The sequence below is a fragment of the Acanthochromis polyacanthus genome, chromosome 6, assembly GCF_021347895.1.
Source record: "Acanthochromis polyacanthus isolate Apoly-LR-REF ecotype Palm Island chromosome 6, KAUST_Apoly_ChrSc, whole genome shotgun sequence".
NCBI lineage: Eukaryota > Metazoa > Chordata > Actinopteri > Pomacentridae > Acanthochromis > Acanthochromis polyacanthus.
This window is the reverse complement of record NC_067118.1, coordinates 41993831-42012778: the sequence shown is the minus strand read 5'-3', so window position 1 is coordinate 42012778 and position 18948 is coordinate 41993831. Positions and strand designations below refer to the sequence as shown.

At 40.6% G+C, this 18948-nt stretch overlaps 1 protein-coding gene across 3 annotated transcripts in view; it reads left to right on the top strand.

Annotated features, from left to right (window-relative positions):
• acot7 (acyl-CoA thioesterase 7) overlaps positions 1 to 18948 on the top strand; it is an 81758-nt gene that overhangs the window by 28705 nt on the left and 34105 nt on the right. For all 3 annotated transcript variants that reach the window (XM_022198802.2, XM_022198803.2, XM_022198801.2), the window contains 2 exons: positions 214 to 328; positions 1533 to 1619. In XM_022198802.2, the coding sequence (XP_022054494.1) occupies positions 214 to 328; positions 1533 to 1619 (202 nt within the window). The remainder of the gene's footprint in view (positions 1 to 213; positions 329 to 1532; positions 1620 to 18948) is intronic.

Genomic DNA, 18948 nt, shown 5'->3' with positions numbered 1-18948 from the left:
AGCAGAGCGAATCCACAGGAGAGGCCATCTGGTCAAGATAAAAATGTTGACATTTAACAGTGTGAAAAGTCCATTTTGGTTGTCTTTGTCTTAAATGTCAGTGTGTTTCAAGTCTTTACTTAAACCGGATGCACTCACGCTCAGACTGATGTTTTGTGGATGTATACATCTGTGCATATGCTCATACTGTATATATCTTTTTTATATATACAGTATGCCAGTGCAGAACAAGAGGAGGAGGGCAGGAAGCGCTACGATGCTCAGAAGATAGAGAGGCTGGAGAAAACAGCGAAGATTGAAGCGATACTTCCACCTCCAGCCAACCCAGGTACCGCAGCACCCACAGGATCCTGAATCAGCCTGACCATCTGTTAGGTCTCATGTTTACAGTGTGTTCAGATCAGAAGTCATGGTTTAGACTGAGAATACCTGTTGTACTTGTTGAACTCGGTGCAGTGGTTGTACTAATAGGAGAAACTTTGCATACAATAAATGTGTGTTTCCTGCTGCTGCATTTGTAACTCAGTTCTGCAAAAACAAGCCAGAGAATGAAGTGAAAATAGAGTAAATAATGTAGATTATATTGTTAAACACCAAGATAAAGCAATGATGAAATAATAATCCTGAACATTCCAGCTGCAGCTTTAACATCTGTAGGTGATGCATAATAAAAACATACCAGTTTAATCAAATATTAGTCATTTTTTTCCCTGATATAACTATATTCAACCGTACTAAATCTGTTAACTAATTCTCTAATTTTGCCACAGAACATCCATTAAAAGGTGTGTGACTTACTGATCAGCAGCTGGATCAATCTAGAATTGAGGGACTTCTGAAGTTCATGGGACATATCTGCATACATTTTTATTAAAAGTTAAAAAAAAACTAATGTTTTTATGTTCATTGTGATCATGTCTTTACAAATTCTATCGTTATTTATTATGGAAACAATCACTTATTAATAAAAATGACTGGATGTCACTAAAATGTCAACTAAATAACCGTCCAAATGTAGTAACAACCACCTTCTAATGAGCTAAACAATAATAAAATGAGCTGATTCAGAAATAGTTTTTATTTTATTCTTTGTATTAAGTTGAGCTAGTCATGACAGATATTTCTTTTTTGGTAATATATCAAATTTTATGTGGAAAATATAACAAATTGTTTTGTGTCCCAGAAAGTGTGGCTTTATCACATCGACAGCTGCTACTACATTATCTTTACAAATAAATTTCAATTTTACTCAATTGCATATATAATAATTAGGAGAATCTTTTTCTAAAATACCATGTGGTGTTTGGTTCCAGGCGACCATGTTGGTTTTAGGCCTGAAAACAGCAAAAATGTCAACTACGATACAAAAAGTCCCACAGTTATATATCGACCCAGGTATCTTGTCGGCACCATGCATTGACTTTGGCTGGACAGCAGTTTTTGTTGATATCAGCTTTCTTTTTGCAAATACAGACAGTATTTTTTTCACGTTCGTTTTGTTGAGTGTCCGTGTTTGTGTGTTGGCATCGCAGAACGGCACACAGTCGGCTTCAGCCAGCACAGTTTGATCCACTTGGTGGGCCCCCCTGACTGCACGCTACAGGACTACGTAAACGGAGGTGAGCGCGTTTTCTTTCTCACTTCTAGATACCAACGCACAGTTTGCTGTCCGTCTTAATCGCGGACAGCAAACTGGGTGGATGGATGGATGGGTGGATGGGTGGATGGATGGATGGATGGATGGATGGATGGATGGTTGGATGGATAGATGGTTGGATGGATGGATGGATGGATGGATAGATAGATAAATGGATGGATGGATGGATAATGGATGGATGGATGGATGGATGGATGGATGGATGATGGATGGATGGATGGATGGATGGATGGATGGATGGATGGATAAATGGATAGATGGTTGGATGGATGGATGGCTGATGGATGGATGGATGGATAAATAGATAGATGGATGGATGATGGATGGATGGATGGATAAATGGATAGATGGATGGATGGATGGATAAATGGATGGATGGATGGATGATGGAAGGATGGATGGATGGATGGATAAATGGATAGATGGATGGATGGATGGTTGGATAGATAAATGGATAGATTGATGGATGGATGGATGGATGGATGGATAGATGGTTGGATGGATGGATGATGGAAGGATGGATGGAGGGATGGATAAATGGATAGATTGATGGATGGATGGATGGATGGATAGATGGTTGGATGGATGGATGGATGGATGGATGGATGGTTGGATGGATGGATGGTTGGATGGATGGATGGATGGATGGATAGATGGATGGATGGATAGATAAATGGATAGATTGATGGATGGATGGATGGATGAATGGATGGATGGTTTCTCTTAGCAGTACTAACTGTCAGACAGATGAATACAGTGTGAATTATATTTTTCTATGCGATGAAGCTCCATTACAGTGAGTCTGGATGAGGGGTTCATCACACTAGAATGTACAGTAAATGGATTTACCCATGCAGGAGGTGCTGTGTATCTATGGAGCACTGAACTTGAATACGTGTGAAGTGAAACTTTATAGCTGCTTTGAGTTTCGTTCAAAGTTCGGATCACACCGTGTGACTGATCCGCTGCTAGCACACGCTGACAAGCCGTTTCAGAGCTCAGCGTTTCCAAGCCGCTCTGCGCCTCAAGTCTTCAGAACCTGTCAGGCTTCTTTGTGCTTCTTACACGTGTAAAACAAAGAGCTCGTGAGCAGCATCAGGCTGTTTCACCCTCTGAACCCCGAGCAGTTTCTGGGCATTTTCTGTTCCTGTCAGATTGTTGCTCAGCGTGAGATCATTGTTCCACTGCAATATGGAAACGGCACAGCCATGGACGGAGACAGAAATTTAAAATGCCTTTTGTGCCGTATGAAAGTTTAATTCCTTTAATGGACTATTTTACAAAAAATGAAAAGAAAAAAAATGGGATTGACATTTTTAAGTGCCCAGAGGTGTTAACAATACTTGAAGAAAAGTGTCATTCTGTAGATTTCCATAGATTTTATTACTTAAATTTATTTTTTCCCCCGGTTGAGCTGAAAAATACGGTACATTTTTGTCACATGGCGGTTGAGTCGGTAATGGCTCCTCAGTTGTGCCAAATATTTTAGTTTTTTCAGAATCTACTGAGCATGAACGGTTCATTTTTTGTGATTTTCACAATGACACTCGTCAAAGAAAAATGTCGTTCTGAATTTTAAGCTTAGATTTTGGTAATTTTTCTCAACAAAGATCACGTCACAGATGAGTAAACAGTATCAAGAACTATCGGAAAGCTCAAAACGCAACAGTTCTCTCTGTTTTTACAGCTTACGATCGTGATAAACGGTGTCATTTCTGCTGTTTCTCTAACACAACGTGCCTTTCCAACCTTTTGGGGTTTAGTGGTTTAATGTACACGGCAGAAACCCTTCAGAGGAGTGGATGAACATAGACGCCTTAAGCAGAGAACATACAGAAAGATGATTAATAGAAGAAGTGGATAGAAAGAGAGGAGTAAAGTAACAAGCGATTAATACTGTATGTATACAAAGTCAATTATTTACTTTATTCCTCATTCTGGGTTTCCTCTTTGTGGCCTTCTCATCAAGAAAAACATCTTTGGCAAAGATTTTCATGCCTGTAAGTATTCCTGTTCTCCTAAATGGATTGATGAGGGGTGAAAATGTGTCGTTGGGTTCTGAAATGTCCCCCGGTCCTGCCTGAGCTGCTGCTGGGGTTCTTGTAGTTCTGCATCGGCTGTATGACAGCGCTGTTATGAGCTGGCTGTAATGAGGAAGAACAGAATGACAAGGACGAGGCAGGAAATAAACAGTTGGAGAAGCAAGTGGAAAATGGAGCGTCGTCGTCCTAACAGGAGATTTATGATGCTGATGCTGTTTCCAATTTTGTGCTTGGAGCTCGCAGATTCAGGAGGATGACATTGTTACATGGTTTTCGAGCTTGTTAAAAATTTCTCACTGGGCCAGTTCAACCGTCTTTAGAGAGACTATTTTTATTTGGATGTTGCTTTAAAAAAAAAGAGCCAGTTTGAGGCTCTTTAAAAGTATTTGTCTTCTGCATACATTCACCAAAGTCCTTGAGGTGATTCACTGCACAAACAGCAGAATCCTTCAGAGATGTTTTCACTGATGCTTCCAGTTGTGCTTTTGTTGTTTCTCCCTGGGTGATTTTCTCCTGCTGGATTTGATCCAGAGTCGTAAACAACTAGATATTTTAAAGCGCTTTAGAGAAAATGAAACGCAGAGCAAACAATACGGAAGGCAAACTAAGATTAAAAGTAAAGAACGAATTAACTGAGTGCGCATCCAGATTTGATGGTTTAGCCAAAAATCTGATTATTTGAGGCCTCGTAAATACAACACAAACCTTTATTAAAAAAAAAAAACCTTGTGGGCTGCGTTTGTAACAAATCCCATATTTTATCAGCACAGAGCAGATGCTCTTTATCGGTTGAGGTATATTGTTTCTGGCTGGATGTTCCTGCCATTGCTATTGAGGTCAGCGTTGTAAAGAGGCCATCAGAGAGACATCACAGAGCGAGGAAGGAAAACAGAAGAGAGACGTTGACGGAGAAAGAGAGAGAATGGAATAAAGGAGGCAGGACGTGGAACGATGAGGAGGAGCGAGGTGTTGCATGGTTGCGTTTTTAATTTGGACAACTTGCTGAGAAAGTTGTCTAATTAAAAACCAAACGTGGAACAAGCATGCGGGCCATGTAGCTCTGTACATGCCGTCGCTCATTAGGCAGCGGTCTCGGCTCTCGGTCTCTCCTACTGTCTCTCACTCTCTGTCATTGGAGTAGAGTAAGCCGACTTCCACGCGACAAAGACGGGATATTCACTCACTGTATCTCCAGTCTGACGAGGCTCAAACCCAACAACACACATGCTTAGTCGAAACGCCGTCGACTGAGGTTTTATTACAAAAATGCAACACCACTTCCATTCTATGGAGTCACAGGAGTGCCACATCAAAATATAAATAAATAAAATAAATAAATAAATGTGGAAATATAAAGCCAAATAAATAAATAAAATGAAAAACAGAAAAGGTAAAAGCAAAGACAAAATTTTCCTATTTATTTATTTATTTATTTCTCTTTATATTTCCACATTTATTTATTTATTTATTTATATTTTCACATTTATTTTTATATTTATTTATTTCTCTTTATATTTCCACATTTATTTATTTATTTATTTATTCATATTTCCACATTTATTTTTATATTTATTTATTTATTTATATTTTGATGTGGCACTCTTGTGACCCCATACCATCCAGCCGAAGATTTGACAATTCAGTCACGCTAATGCCCGATAATACAGCGGTGTCAGTTTAATACCATCTTCCTGACAGCTGTGTGGGATTCCGTTCTGGGTGTGTGACAGTCGTTATTTAATTATTCAGCATCAAAAGTCATAAATGTCCTGTGACAAAACTTTTTTTTTTTCCCACTCTGCGGAAACCTCTGACACTGAAAACGAAAGCCTGGAAGTTTTCAAAATCCTGGAAAAGCAAAGCGGATCAGAAACTTCGACTGAAGCTCACCACTGTGCCCATTAATTCCTCCTTTTTTCTTCCTCTTCTGTCTTTTACTTTCCTCTTCTTTGTATTCTCCGCCGCCTGCCCACCTCTCCTCATTATCTCATGCTCTCTCTCTCTCTCACTCTCTGCTCGCTCCCCTCCTCCGTTCATGTGCTAAGGAAGCGTAACATCTGTTTCCATGGAAACAGCAGTTGATTGCCACAGGTGGACACCACTCACTGCGGTCTGATTAAAACAACTGAACCACAAGAAAGAAGAATTAAAAAGGCACACAGTCGTCTGCTGCGGTGTGTTTAGGCGGGTTAGATTCTGTTGTTCTGCAGAAATCACCGACTACGGAGTGATGGTGTGTGTTCCCGTGCCATTGCTTCATGCTTGCATCTTCCATTTTGTGCACACGCTTCATACTTCATACATCTACTGCTTGTGCACATGTGAGAGGAAGACGAACAGATGTGTGCTGATAAAATGGCTCCTAATTCATAGATGGAAAACGGGATGGGAGTGTGTGACAGTCGAGCTGGGGAATGCCGGAGCGCAGGACATCTATCAGTGTGGCTTTATATTATCTGTCCTCTGCTCTGATCTGTGCTCACTGAGAATATAAACATGTCAGCGCCGTAGAAGGAGGAATTCAGGGCGACAGGGATGTGTCCGCTGGAGCTTCTGTGATCGACCTGTGACTGTGTGTGTGTGTGTGGACTGCTTCCTTTGCCCTGGTAGCAACACCAGCATTGATTCATGAATAAAATAATGAATCTGCTACACCGGTAGTAGTTCCTAGTCAGTTAAAACCTTTGAACCAAATTCACTGTAGGAGTCACGAAACGGAAACGACATAAAGCAAAGCGGTAGAGATCTATGTTGAAATGTGGATGTGTGTAGAGGTCTGTATGACTGATAGCAGGACAGAAAACAAGCCATCTCTGAGAACTTCTTCATCTTTGTTAAGAGGGTAAATCCACAAATGACTGTATGCTAGAAGAAGTAAATACTGATCAAAAATGGAAGGAAACCAGATGTAAAACTGTGTCTAAACTAGGGCTGGGCGATAAATCGAATTAATTTGATTAATTCGCCTTTGTAAAACCTGACGATTTCAAAATTTGCCAAATCATAAAATCGAGGCGAGCTTAAATGTATAACAGTACAGATTCTTCTTCTGCCTTTCACGACTTGTGCACTGGTGTTTGTTTCCGCCTCTCATCTCCTTCCGCCAAAACACTCACACCCCCGTCATGGCGGACAGAACAGCAGACGAAGAGTTGGTCGCGAAAAAAGGGCCTCATGTTACATCGATTATATGGAAGTGGTTCGGCTTTGACAAGACTGACACAGAGCAAACTACAGTCATGTGCAAGGTTTGCAAAAGTACTGTGAAAACGAAGAGCAGCAGACCAATTAACCTCTTTCAGCACCTCCGGCAGAGGCATCCTAAAGAATGGGAAGAGTGCTGGCAGCTACAGGAGAGCGGCATGGCTACAAAAATCCAAACAAAAATCCATTAAAATCTTAATCGTCCAAGATGGCTAAAAAAATCGAGATTTTATTTTTTGGCCATATCGCCCAGCCCTAGTCTAAACTATAGGTAAACATGTAATCTACTGTACAGAACAGATGCGTGACAGAATCTGTCTACATACCTTTCAAAAAAGATCAAATAGTATTAAAATTCAACATATTTTCCTCTTGCTTTCATGATGCTTTTCAGTTTAAGCTCTAAGTTTAACGTAACCTGACTTTCTTCTTGTTAAGTGGCCCAAAAAAGCTTAAAACCCTGATCTGAAGATGACCGTTATCAATCTGGTGGTTGTCAACTTTCTTTGTAAGCTCAGATTTCACTCATAAGTTTCTGTGTGGTCGTGTTTGTTTTGAGCTTCTTCTGCACAAAACAATCCGATGGGGAACTGATTAGTTCAATGAAAAGGAGGAAAACAAAATGTATAACTGCACTTTCACTGCAAATGATGCAAGAGAAGAATGCTGATAGAAAACTGTTAGTTTTGTGAGTGAATATATTTATTATGAATTATTCTGATATGGCGGCTGCACATTACAGCTCTTAAGCTTTAAACTTCATTCATTTAAACATGTAGGTTTGATACTGTCCCATACTGAAGAATGGAAATCACCTAAAGTTAATGACTGAGTATTATCTGTGATAAATACCAATAAACTAATTACTTTTCTAGTCTGCATTCTATCAGATGCTGTACCGGCAGTGTCAGAGCAAATCACGACCAAGCACTTTATATTTTGCATCACCAACTAAATGCATGCAGGTTGCCATGGCAACATACGACATATAGCTTGCCTGCTGTACCTGCACGGCTTTAATTCAGTCTCAAGTTTGCTTTTATAACATAATCCCTCAGCATAGGATCTTTATTGCTGGGAAAGAACCGGTGAAGGGTGGCACTTCTCCCAACAGAACTTACTCTGGGGCAGGATGGGTGTGCAGCATCGGTTGCCATAGTGACCTAGCCCGGCTGAAAGAGAGACACCTTTGTAACATTAAAAACTCCAACTTTAGGCTCCACATTAACCCGTTAAGTGAGGGTCAAGTAAGGTGCCTTGCGTCGTGGTACGAGGCGGAAGTGTTTCCGTTGTTTGCAGGTGAAACTAGCGAGGTACCTGGACTGTGTTTGTTGTGTTTTGTGCCTTAAACCCCAGAGCTGTAAGGCAAGGCCGGCGCGCTAATGAACTGATGCAGAAACACGGCACAGCAGCTTCACCGTGTTGAAGCCAGCCATTAACTGAAGAGAGAGTTTGTTTACTTGTGCTATCAGCCGGCACAGAATCAATACAAGATCCTGGTATAATAAGGCTTGTGTTGAGCCCCGTGTGAGTATGTGGGTGAGTGTGTGCGAGTCTAATCCACACGGACACGCAAGTTGAACATTTTCAACAAGCCTCAATTTAAGGCAGGCTGTAAAGAAAAAAAGAGAAGGTCTGCGTTGTTCAGAAAGTTGCATTTTTATTCTGAAGGCGGAAATGTGCCTTCTGCCTCTCTCTACCTGCATATTCTTCCTTTATTCAGTGGAAACCAGTCGGAAATCAGTGTTTCTGTTGTGACACGGGTTCATCTGGAGGTAAAGGACCCGGGATGATGTAGGGCTCACACAGGACGGGATGGAGTGAAGATATTTATTATTATTCATGCTAAGACATTTGTTCTGCCATCTGGTGTCAAAGGGAGACGTAGCCAACAGCTTTATTTAGAATAGGATGAAATTAGTTCTCCTGCTTTCTGTGATATTAGCCTCCAAATACCACAAATTAGAGTGTTATTAAAGCATTTTAACTGCCTAAAATCATACTGAAATTAATGGTGGATTGTTTAAAAGAACACTGCAGTTTCCTCCATTTTCTTTCCTTAATGTTCAGGTCAGATGTTTCGTGGTAGATTTTGCTCCTAATCTTTCATTTGCCTGCAGTTCTTGTGCCGCTGAAATGTTTAGCCAGGCAGGACAATGAAACGCACTTTTCAGCCTGATATCATATTACGCTTTCAAAGGTTTTCCCCACACAAACCTTCACAGCAGGTGGCAGTAATTTTCAGATGCTCGTCCTTCCTGTCAGGCTGCACAGAGTTCCTATTACCTCCATCCTAATGGGTGAAGCTCTGGGCAAAAAACAGGCCTGAGTTAGCCTAGCCGCGCTAGACAACCCACGGCAACGAATTTAATTCTCTGCCAGGGTGGGTCTAGTTACCCTCCTTAAGGCTCAAGGTTGGATGCTCCTAAAACTGGCCGACGAATCACCATGAAGTGTAGAGTCAGAAGGCGGGCGTAACTAAGTGACGACAGAGGCGCGACGATTCTGACAGAAACAACCGGAAACAACCATAGAAACAAGGATAGACAAGAAGATGGCTGCGCACAATAAACAGTTATCTTTCGACTCGGCTTTGGCCACAGCCCTTGAAGATTTGAAGCTAAAATTCAACTTGAAAGATAAACAAAGGATAAGATAAGAAAGATAAATAAGGCTTCACCGAACTCCCGCATCCTCTGATTTCCGGCGCTCTAGGAACTACGTCAGCCTATTCGTTGCGCTGATTGGTTGTATACCTACCCAATTGCTGCAGAGTGATTTGAAAGACAACCTTTTAGTCCGCCTCCCTCCCTGTCGAGAGTTCCTAGACCCTTGCGTCTTCAGACCTGGGTCTAGCGCGGCTAGGCTAGGCCCGGGCGCCTGTTGCTGTCAAAATACGGTAATAATTGAAGCTGACCCAGATGAATGTATCAATATTTTCATCTCTGGTCTGAGTTTTAGGAGCTGGACTCGTCTGAAAAGTGATGGGACGTGTGCAGGTACAACACCTTTCCTCGCTAACCGGAGCAGCAGATGCTTCAGTGTTGAAATGAGCATTACAGATATTAACCGTGTTTATTACAGCTACGAAGGCCAAGTTGTACATTTAGAAAAGTAATCTGCTGGGGCAGATGACCTTTACCATCACAGCTGGAGGAACATTTTATCTGAAAGCTCTTTATCTGACACAGTTTCCATTACATGAGTCGTATCTCGGTGATTTTCTCGGGCCTGTGGTGTGCATGCGGCTTATTGTTAAACTGTTACCATGACAGCATTGGCAATTTGCACAACTTAAAGCCACAAATGCAAATTTGCTAAGGAGCTGCCCGGCGTTGGGCGAAGCTCACCTGGAATGGTAAAATGTACAAAAATTATGCAGCTTATGGGACTTTGTAAGAGGATGTGGGTGGGCTGCTGCGTGGCGGTAATGTGAACAAGAGCTGTTTCTATAGTAACAGCTCATTAGGAGGCAGTTTGAGCCGTTTGATACTGTCCATGATTAAAGCACGGGTTGGGGGAGCGGGGGGGATCGAGGAGGACGGAAAGAGACGGGGGATTGTCAGCAATAGATAAGGGGAGGCAGAGGACACGAACAAGGCAGGAGCAGGTAGAAGTTTGGGAAGGTCACTCCTGCTCTGATGTCCTTTGGTCCGTCACCGCCTTGTGTAGGGCGCTGCGTCTGAGCTGGTCTGAATTAAAAGGGCGATTAGAAGTTCGTGTGCAGACTTGATGGGCGACAAGAGCTGCCTGGACGGCTCCTTTCACTGTTCCTATGATGCCTGTTGTCGATGTGAGTGAAGGTTTGGGGGAAACGGTCACAAGGAATCTAATCACGGAGGTATTCTGCCCCGTGGCAAACTGGGCTCCACTAGGGACTTGGTTTGCTAATTGCCCTTTTTTCCCCATTTGGAGTGAGCTGTCTTTTCCTCTTCACACACCAACCCTCCCCTTCCCTCCCCTCCTGTCCCTCCCCCCTTGCCTTTCGTGTTCCCACCCTACGGCAAAGGGAGAGTCATAGTGTGCCATGTCATCCTGCGAATGTGTAACGCCGGGCCCAGGGCTGTCTTGGCCTTGCTTGTCCTCATTTGCAGTCTCACATTGAACCTCACTTCAACCTTTTACATTGACTGTACAAGGAGATTGTTTTTTGTTTTGTGCGGGAGTTGCATTAACGGTTGCGCTGATGGTGGTGATTAATGAAGACGAGCATCTTTGGACCTCAAGGACAGCGCGGCCCTTCGCCTGATTCGGCTCGACGTTTCAGTCGCAGGTTTTTTAATTCACTGAATAAAATCCTGCATCCAAGATGATCTCATGAGCGTTGTGAAATAAACATGAACCAACACTCGCTTTTGGTAGACATAAAATGAAATACGGGTGTACTATAAAAGAATGGGAGGCAATTCCAGTAGCAGACTGTGAATTCTGAAAAGAAACTAATATGTGAAACTAATGAGATTAAATTACCTGCATGTCAATGATATCTCTTATTGCTGCAGCTTTTCTGTTATTCTTAACAGCATTATTAATATTTCCTCCCTCAGTTTCAATGAGTGAATGAGTCCATAATCCCTAATCTGCCTCCTACTGGATGTAGTTTAATATTCCAGGTAATAATGTCTGAGTGCTCCTAAACTGGCACCCAAAGATAAAGATGAGGAAATTAAAAGGGTTGTTTGGAAAGTTAAGGGTTATGTGACAGTAGATTTGTGTGAGTAATACGTTTGCAGCACATACTGGATTATATTTGGCTATATTCAACATCTACTTAAGGTATTCTAGTGAATTTTTGCAAACCAATCGCTGATTTATACAAACAGTAGACAGAACAACAGGAACATTTAATTTTAGTTGTGTGTGTTTCTGTGCACAATGTTATTTATTATTCTTATTTATTAATTATTCTTATTATGTTGTTTACATTATGGTCGGTCTATATTTAAGGGACTTGAATTCCGTGGGATATATCTTGCATACATTTTAAGTAAAAATTTCGTAATAAAGTTTTTTTTGTTCATTGTGATCATGTCTTTATTAGGGCTGGACCCGAATATCCCGAATATTCGTTCGCTACGGCGGTATCCGGATATTAATTTTGATATCTGAATATTCTCGTCGTGTCTATGTGATCACCCCTTCCTCCCCACAGACAAAAAAATTTGGCGCTCGTCTCTTCCCTTCGCCTTCGGCTCATCTCGACTCATCCACCCGAATGTCCGGGTTGCTGCCGACTCTGACATCACGCTTCACTTCGTTGCATAAACACAAGACAAGATGCTGAAGACCTCCGCTGTTTGGGAATTCTTCAGTTTAACTGAAGACAGAACGAAGGCAGAATTTGGACCCGGGAGACCAGACGAACGGACCCGAATATTCAGGCCGTCTCCGCCACAAGCCCCGCCCCCCATCAGACGTTACGGGGCGGAACGAATATTCGGATATTCGTCTTTAATAGGGCTCGAATATTCGGAGGACAGAAACCACTATTCGGGCCAGCCCTAGTCTTTATACATTCCATAATTTTTTATTTATCAATTTTTCTTTTATTCTTAACATTTTTTATTTTTTTACAAAATCTGGTTAGAGCACACAGCTAACTTTTTGGTTGTTTTGAGTCATGTGGAATAAAATTAATTTACTAAAATATCATGATTTTAGGCTTAGATTTGGATAATTTCACTGACAGATTGACACTTCACAGATGATTAGTTCAAGAGCAGTTGAAATGGTGAAATGCTGGCAGTTCATTCTGCTTTTTTGTTGTTGTTTTTTACAGTTTTTGGTGCTAATAAATACTGTAATTTTAGCAGTTCTTTTTCTTTGTTGATTCAAATATGCCTTTCGGACCCACATTTGTTTTTTATTTTTTACTTCAGATGGTCAAAGATTCAAAATCCAGCCTTGTTCTTGCTTTTTTTTAAAATTAAAAACACAATTGACATATCATCTTTCAAGCTAAGGTGGAGAACTTTTTGCTAATTTCCATATTGAACAGAAACACCTTTATTATCCCTCATCATAATTGTGTTTCTTGCCAGCAGGCACACTGTAATCTCAGTACTATAAGTCTGATATTCTCTCTCTTTTTTCCCAGCAGATATATCCCTGTAATTACCAGCCGGTTGCTACCATTGCTTGACGTATGGTGCTGAGCAGGTAGCGGGTTTTACTCTGAAAACAGCTGCTTGGCTCGACTGAAAACAACACTTGCAGGACTTAAAACCAGAACTAAAACTACAAGATGTAAAAAAATCTAATCTGTACAGCTTGGAGTGACACTTTCAGTTTAAAATACATAAAATATATTGATCATGGCCGCTGTAATTTATACCGGTTGACTTTGTTTTAGTACCCACTTGCTCCTACTCTAAATTTTACAAGGTTTCATTTCATCTCAGCTTGCTGTCAGTGTTTTTGAAGCCAGGCTGGATTTGAAGCTCAAAATATCAGCGGTGAGATGTGAAGACGTTTCAGACGGGCGGCCGCTCTAACTAACTCAGGCTGGAAGGCCTAACGCTTCGATGTAACGCTGCGTTTACATCCAATTTCATCATCTCGTCCAGGTCGTGATCCATTAAGTGCTACATGCTCAGACACGACCATTGTAGGCTTTGAGGAGCCGCCGTGCCTCGTACCCGGGGGAAATGCTCAATCTTAGGTGAGATTCCATCAATTTTCACAACATGGTGGAAATGAGGGGAGTGGGGGGGGACAGGATGGGTTTTGGAAGAATGCTTTGTAACAGGCTTAAGGCAGGAAGTGGTACATGTCTTTGTCTACACTCAGTTTTAGCCTGACGTGCTGCTGTGGGTTTTCAGTCTGAAGCTAAACATCTGACTGATGATCACGTGTTAAAGTCAGATAATCTTGGAGCATACTGTTGGAAATGGACATAAATACACACAAATGTTCCTGTAAAATTACGGTAAAGTACCTGCAGCTGTGGTCTTCAGTGTTTTGCTGTATTTTTACAGTTTTATAATAGTATTTATTTAAACAGTTACTGTGTAGCTGAATCCAGCACTCTACAGGAGAATATGAGGTTTGTTTTTTTGATATTCTAACTGTAACTACTCTGATTTTTGCAGTTTCATGCCTTGTTTGTGTTGATTTTTGTGTGGTTTGTATTATGTGTCTCCTTTTGTGACATTTTGTATCTTTTTTTTGCCATTTTTTGTGTTGTTTGAGTTGTTTTGTGTCTTGTTTTTGTCATTTTGTTTGTTTTCTGTCTCATTTTTCATCTTTTTTGTATTGTTTTGTGTCATTTTATGTCTCGTATTGGTTGTTTTCTGTTATTTTTTTGTCTCGTATTGGTTGTTTTGTGTCTTTTTGTTTTTCATTTGTGCTGTTTTGTTTCTTGTTTGTCTTTTACTGTCTTGTTTGCGTCATTTTGTGTCTCGTTTGTGTTGTTTTGTCTCGTTTTTGCCTTTTATTTGCTGTTTGTCATTTTTCATCTTTTCTGTGTTGTTTTGTGTCTTGTTTTTGTCCTTTGTTTATCTGTCTCATTTTTCATGTTTTTGTGTTATTTTGTGTCATTTTGTTTTTCATTTGTTTTGTTTTGTTTCTTGTTTGTCTTTCACTGTCTTGTTTGTGTCATTTTTCATCTTTTCTGTGTTGTTTTGTGTCGTTTTTGTCTTTTGTTTGTTATCTGTCTCATTTTTCATCTTTTTTTGTTTTGTTTTGTGTCATTTTGTCTTTCATTTGTGCTGTTTTGTTTCTTGTTTGTCTTTTACTGTCTTGTTTGTGTCATTTTGTGTTTTGTTTGAGTTGTTTTGTGTCTCGTTTTTGTCTTCTGTTTGCTGTTTGTGTCATTTTTCATCTTTTCTGTGTTGTTTTGTGTCTTGTTTTTGTCTTTTGTTTGTTATCTGTCTCATTTTTCATCTTTTTTTGTTTTGTTTTGTGTCATTTTGTCTTTCATTTGTGCTGTTTTGTTTCTTGTTTGTCTTTTACTGTCTTGTTTGTGTCATTTTGTGTTTTGTTTGAGTTGTTTTGTGTCTCGTTTTTGTCTTCTGTTTGCTGTTTGTGTCATTTTTCATCTTTTCTGTGTTGTTTTGTGTCTTGTTTTTGTCTTTTGTTTGTTATCTGTCTCATTTTTCATCTTTTCTGTGTTGTTTTGTGTGCATTTGTGTCGTTTTGTGTCTCACATTGGTTGTTTTGTGAAATTTTGGATCTCATTTATGTAATTTTGCGTCTCGTTTTTGTCGTTATGTTTCTCGTATTTGTTGTTTTGTGTCTTCGTTTGTGTTGCTTTGCGTATTGTTTGTGTGATTTACTGTTTTGTTATTGTCCTTTTGTGTAAACTTTCTATCTATTTTTGCAACAGCCTGCTGTTAACTTTCTTGTTTTTGGCACAAAAGAAGCTAACATTTTCTAGGTAACCGTGTTTTATCAGACAGAACGCTGCTGCTAGAATTTAGCGGCATGTTTTACAGCGCACAGCAGGTTTGAGCTGAACAGAATGTACTCGTACATATGGGTATTTTTCTCAGCAAAATGAAATTAAAGCGATGCTCCGACCGTTTGGCATAAGAGGATGTCAAAGTAATTGCATGCTTAATTCTAAATCAACTCGGTGGGCCTGCTTTACTGGTGAATGCTGCATTTGGGAGCAAAGCAGCACATTCTGTTTGTACTCCCACACATTTGGCTGTCATAAATAGAGCCACACAGTGCAGACGGTAGGAACCTTTGGGAACCGAATCGGCCATCAGCAAGCACACTTATTGATTTCCTGTAACATGAGAGATACAAAAAGCAACTCGGAGGGAACGTCGGGGGCGACTGGAGTGTCTCGCAGAGAGTCTGACCGTCTCCAAATGAGCACACCATCTCCAGCGCACACACATACACTCGCGTTTTCTCCGAGATGAGAAGCAGCTGACATACTCTCCCTTTGCTCCTTTCATCTCCAGCCCACCCACTCCATACAAGATGTCCTACTTTCTGTTAGAGAACAACTGGCTCCTCTGTACGTGAAAGAAGCTGCCAGGGCTGCATAGGTGACATACACCCCCTGTCAAAAGTTGTAGGACAGGTTCTACTTTATTTGAATGAGACAGTGTCCTAAAACTTCTGACGGGGTGTAGGTGTAGCTCTGTGAACTCCTCGGTGTCCACTTTTGGAGTTCTGCTGCATTAGGGATGTCAACGTGTGTCTCGAGCTTTAATGTAATCAGTAAACTTTGATTTCCTGCTCATAGTCTTTTCTTACACTTCAGATCTTTTTATCCAGTTTTCCGTGTGAGGAAGTGCTCGGCAAGCTTTTTGATGATGGAATCTTTGATTAAGAAATGTAAAGCTTCACCCAGAATCTCTCTTTTTCTTTAATCAGATGCTCACCTCTCGTCGGCTTGAGAGGCGTCGGGTTTCACGTTTGTAGATTTATCTCGGATTCCTTTCACTCACATCGGATTCCACCGCAGTCACTGATAAAGATCGTTAGCATCACATTGTGACCACACGCTCCCTCTTCTTGGAACCTTTTCTGCAGAAAAAAATCAAAGATGCGTTGTACTTCTGTGTGGATATTATTTTACGAATACTATTGTATTGTTTTACACGGTGGTGTCACGTAGCAAACACGAGCATCTACTGTATCTGTGTGAGCTAACTGCAACCGTTTTAAACCAGACACCAAGAAGTCCTCATGAATAAACATGAAAAGTGAATAATTTATCAGTGTTCTCTATGATTGTTCCAAAAAACTCCGTACAGTATATCAGGGTTTTCTGATGGCTGAGGAAAATAACGCCACTCGGTTAAAGCAGGGAAGGAAGAGTTCAGCATTTCTGCTTTCTTGCTGAGGGGAAGATGAAAAGATTGATGCCATCTTTCATGTTTGCGTGGTTCATATGAAGCCGTCTCACTTAGTCTAGCATTGTAGGTTCCACTTCATGAAATATTCAGCTTCGTACTGTCTTCGTAATTCACATCCAAGAAAGAACCCAAAGAAGTGCTTCATAAAATGGAACTTTCCACTTGAATTTGTGCACAATAAAAATACTTTGCGCAAAAATAATTCGCTTTTTCCATATTTATAGAGCAAAACCGAGAAAAGAAAAATTGAGAAAAGCTGCCAAACTACCCCCACCCCTATCTGTCTGGATTGAAATGCATTAGACCTGCCAGGAAGAACACAAGGCTCACATTTCTCATATCAACCAATGGTACATGTCTTCTGACTTTATTTCTACAGCACAAACAGTACATGATCATACAAGTAGTTTGAATACAAGCAAAGAAAAAAAAACTTTGACTCTGTGTTCATTTTTGACCCATCTTGCATGCATTTCTGGTCTTTATTGAATAAATGTGAATAGAAACGTAACTGCAAAGGTTTTTTTATATATATTTATGCATGATTTAGTGTGTTACTTAGTTGTTATTTTGTGGACTAATTGCTGTACTGTTGTTGCATGAAGTTGGAATCTTTCTGCTGATAATAGTATTATTACCCTCAAAAATCACAGTAATTGTGATCTAAAAAAATGCAACACATTGGTCTTTGTTGGCAGATAAAGATTCATTGTTACTGGGAAGCAATGACTACAGCCACCTATTCCTACACATAATTATATAAACAACATTGTTAAACTTTTTAAATCATCCACACATTACTCGCTTAATATATCACCATAACAATCCGCCGGTACTTACTCTAAATACTGCTTTTAAATCCTCTTTAATCCATCTAAATTATTGTTGTTTTACCGTGAACATAAATTGTTGCATTCCACTCGTTTAAACATTAATTTAAATGCGTTTAGGCTCCTACAGAAAACACGGCTGCCTTCAAAGCATCTTAAAGCTCCCCAATTACCGTTTACCGTCCTGTCTGTTTAATCTGTGACAGGGTCTAAACAGCAGCACATTGTGGTTTTTCTCAGAGTAATGTCCAGGATTATGTGTTGGCCAGAAGCAGTAAGTTTATGGACTTTCTGCTGGTTGCCTGGCAACCTCCTCCTTAGACTTTTCTTGCAGGTATCGCAGTGTTACACCACTTCAGTGTTGGCACCCAGAAAGGAAAGTCACCATGTGCACGGCTGTAACGGCTGGATTGTGAGAAAAATGTAAAAGGGGGTCATTTAAAGAACTTCCTGATTGTGTTGATGCTCTGGTGAGGATGTACGGTAGATAACTGGAGTGTTGATCATGTGTTGCTTAATGTGAATCAACAGGCTTTCATTTAAAGATGTGAACTTGAATTATTAATAACGCAGCAGTGCGTTGAACGTTCTCAGCATCTGTCGGCTGAAAATCGTGCAGGATGAAAGTCCGTTGAAGCACTTCTGATTCACATGGGACTAATGAGTCTGAACGAGGAGCTCACGTTGAGGAAATGGCGAGCAGACTCATTCATAATTTAGCTTCAGGAGGATAGCTTTCTAATTGCATCAGGAAACCCATTAGCTTTTAAATCGAACAATCTCATCTCATTGAAATAGATTATATAGGGTCTCAAACAAGGCTAAGAACCCCTGTTATTTAGGCACTACATTTACCTGTACAGGCTTGTGTGGATTCAAAGTCTAACTGAAGATGGGGCGGCATGGCTCAGTGGGTAGAGTGGCTGTCTTGTAACTGGAAGGTTGCCGGTTCGATCTTCGGCCCGTCGTGCTCACGTCGAGGTGTCCCTGAGCAAGACACCTAACCCCTAATTGCTCCTGGTGGGTCGTGGTTAGCACCTTGCATGGCAGCTTCCGCCATCAGTGTGTGAATGGGTGAATGTGACATATCATGTAGAGCGCTTTGGATAAAAGCTCTATATAAATACAACCATTTACCATTTTAAGATGACAGGAGTGCTGTTTGAAGTCATCGGTCAGTGTTGCTTTCTTTATAAAACTAATTTTCACCTGCATCACATGATCTTCAATAGAAAGAGTAAAACTTTAAATGGGAGGGTTCAAACTTCTTGAGAACAACTGGATTGCTAACGAAGGACATAACTTCAAGGAGAAAGTGCATCATGTCTGTGGAAAAATGACATTCAGACTGTTCTCAGGTTGAAGCAGACAGTTCGTCTCTCTGGGTCATTAATGAA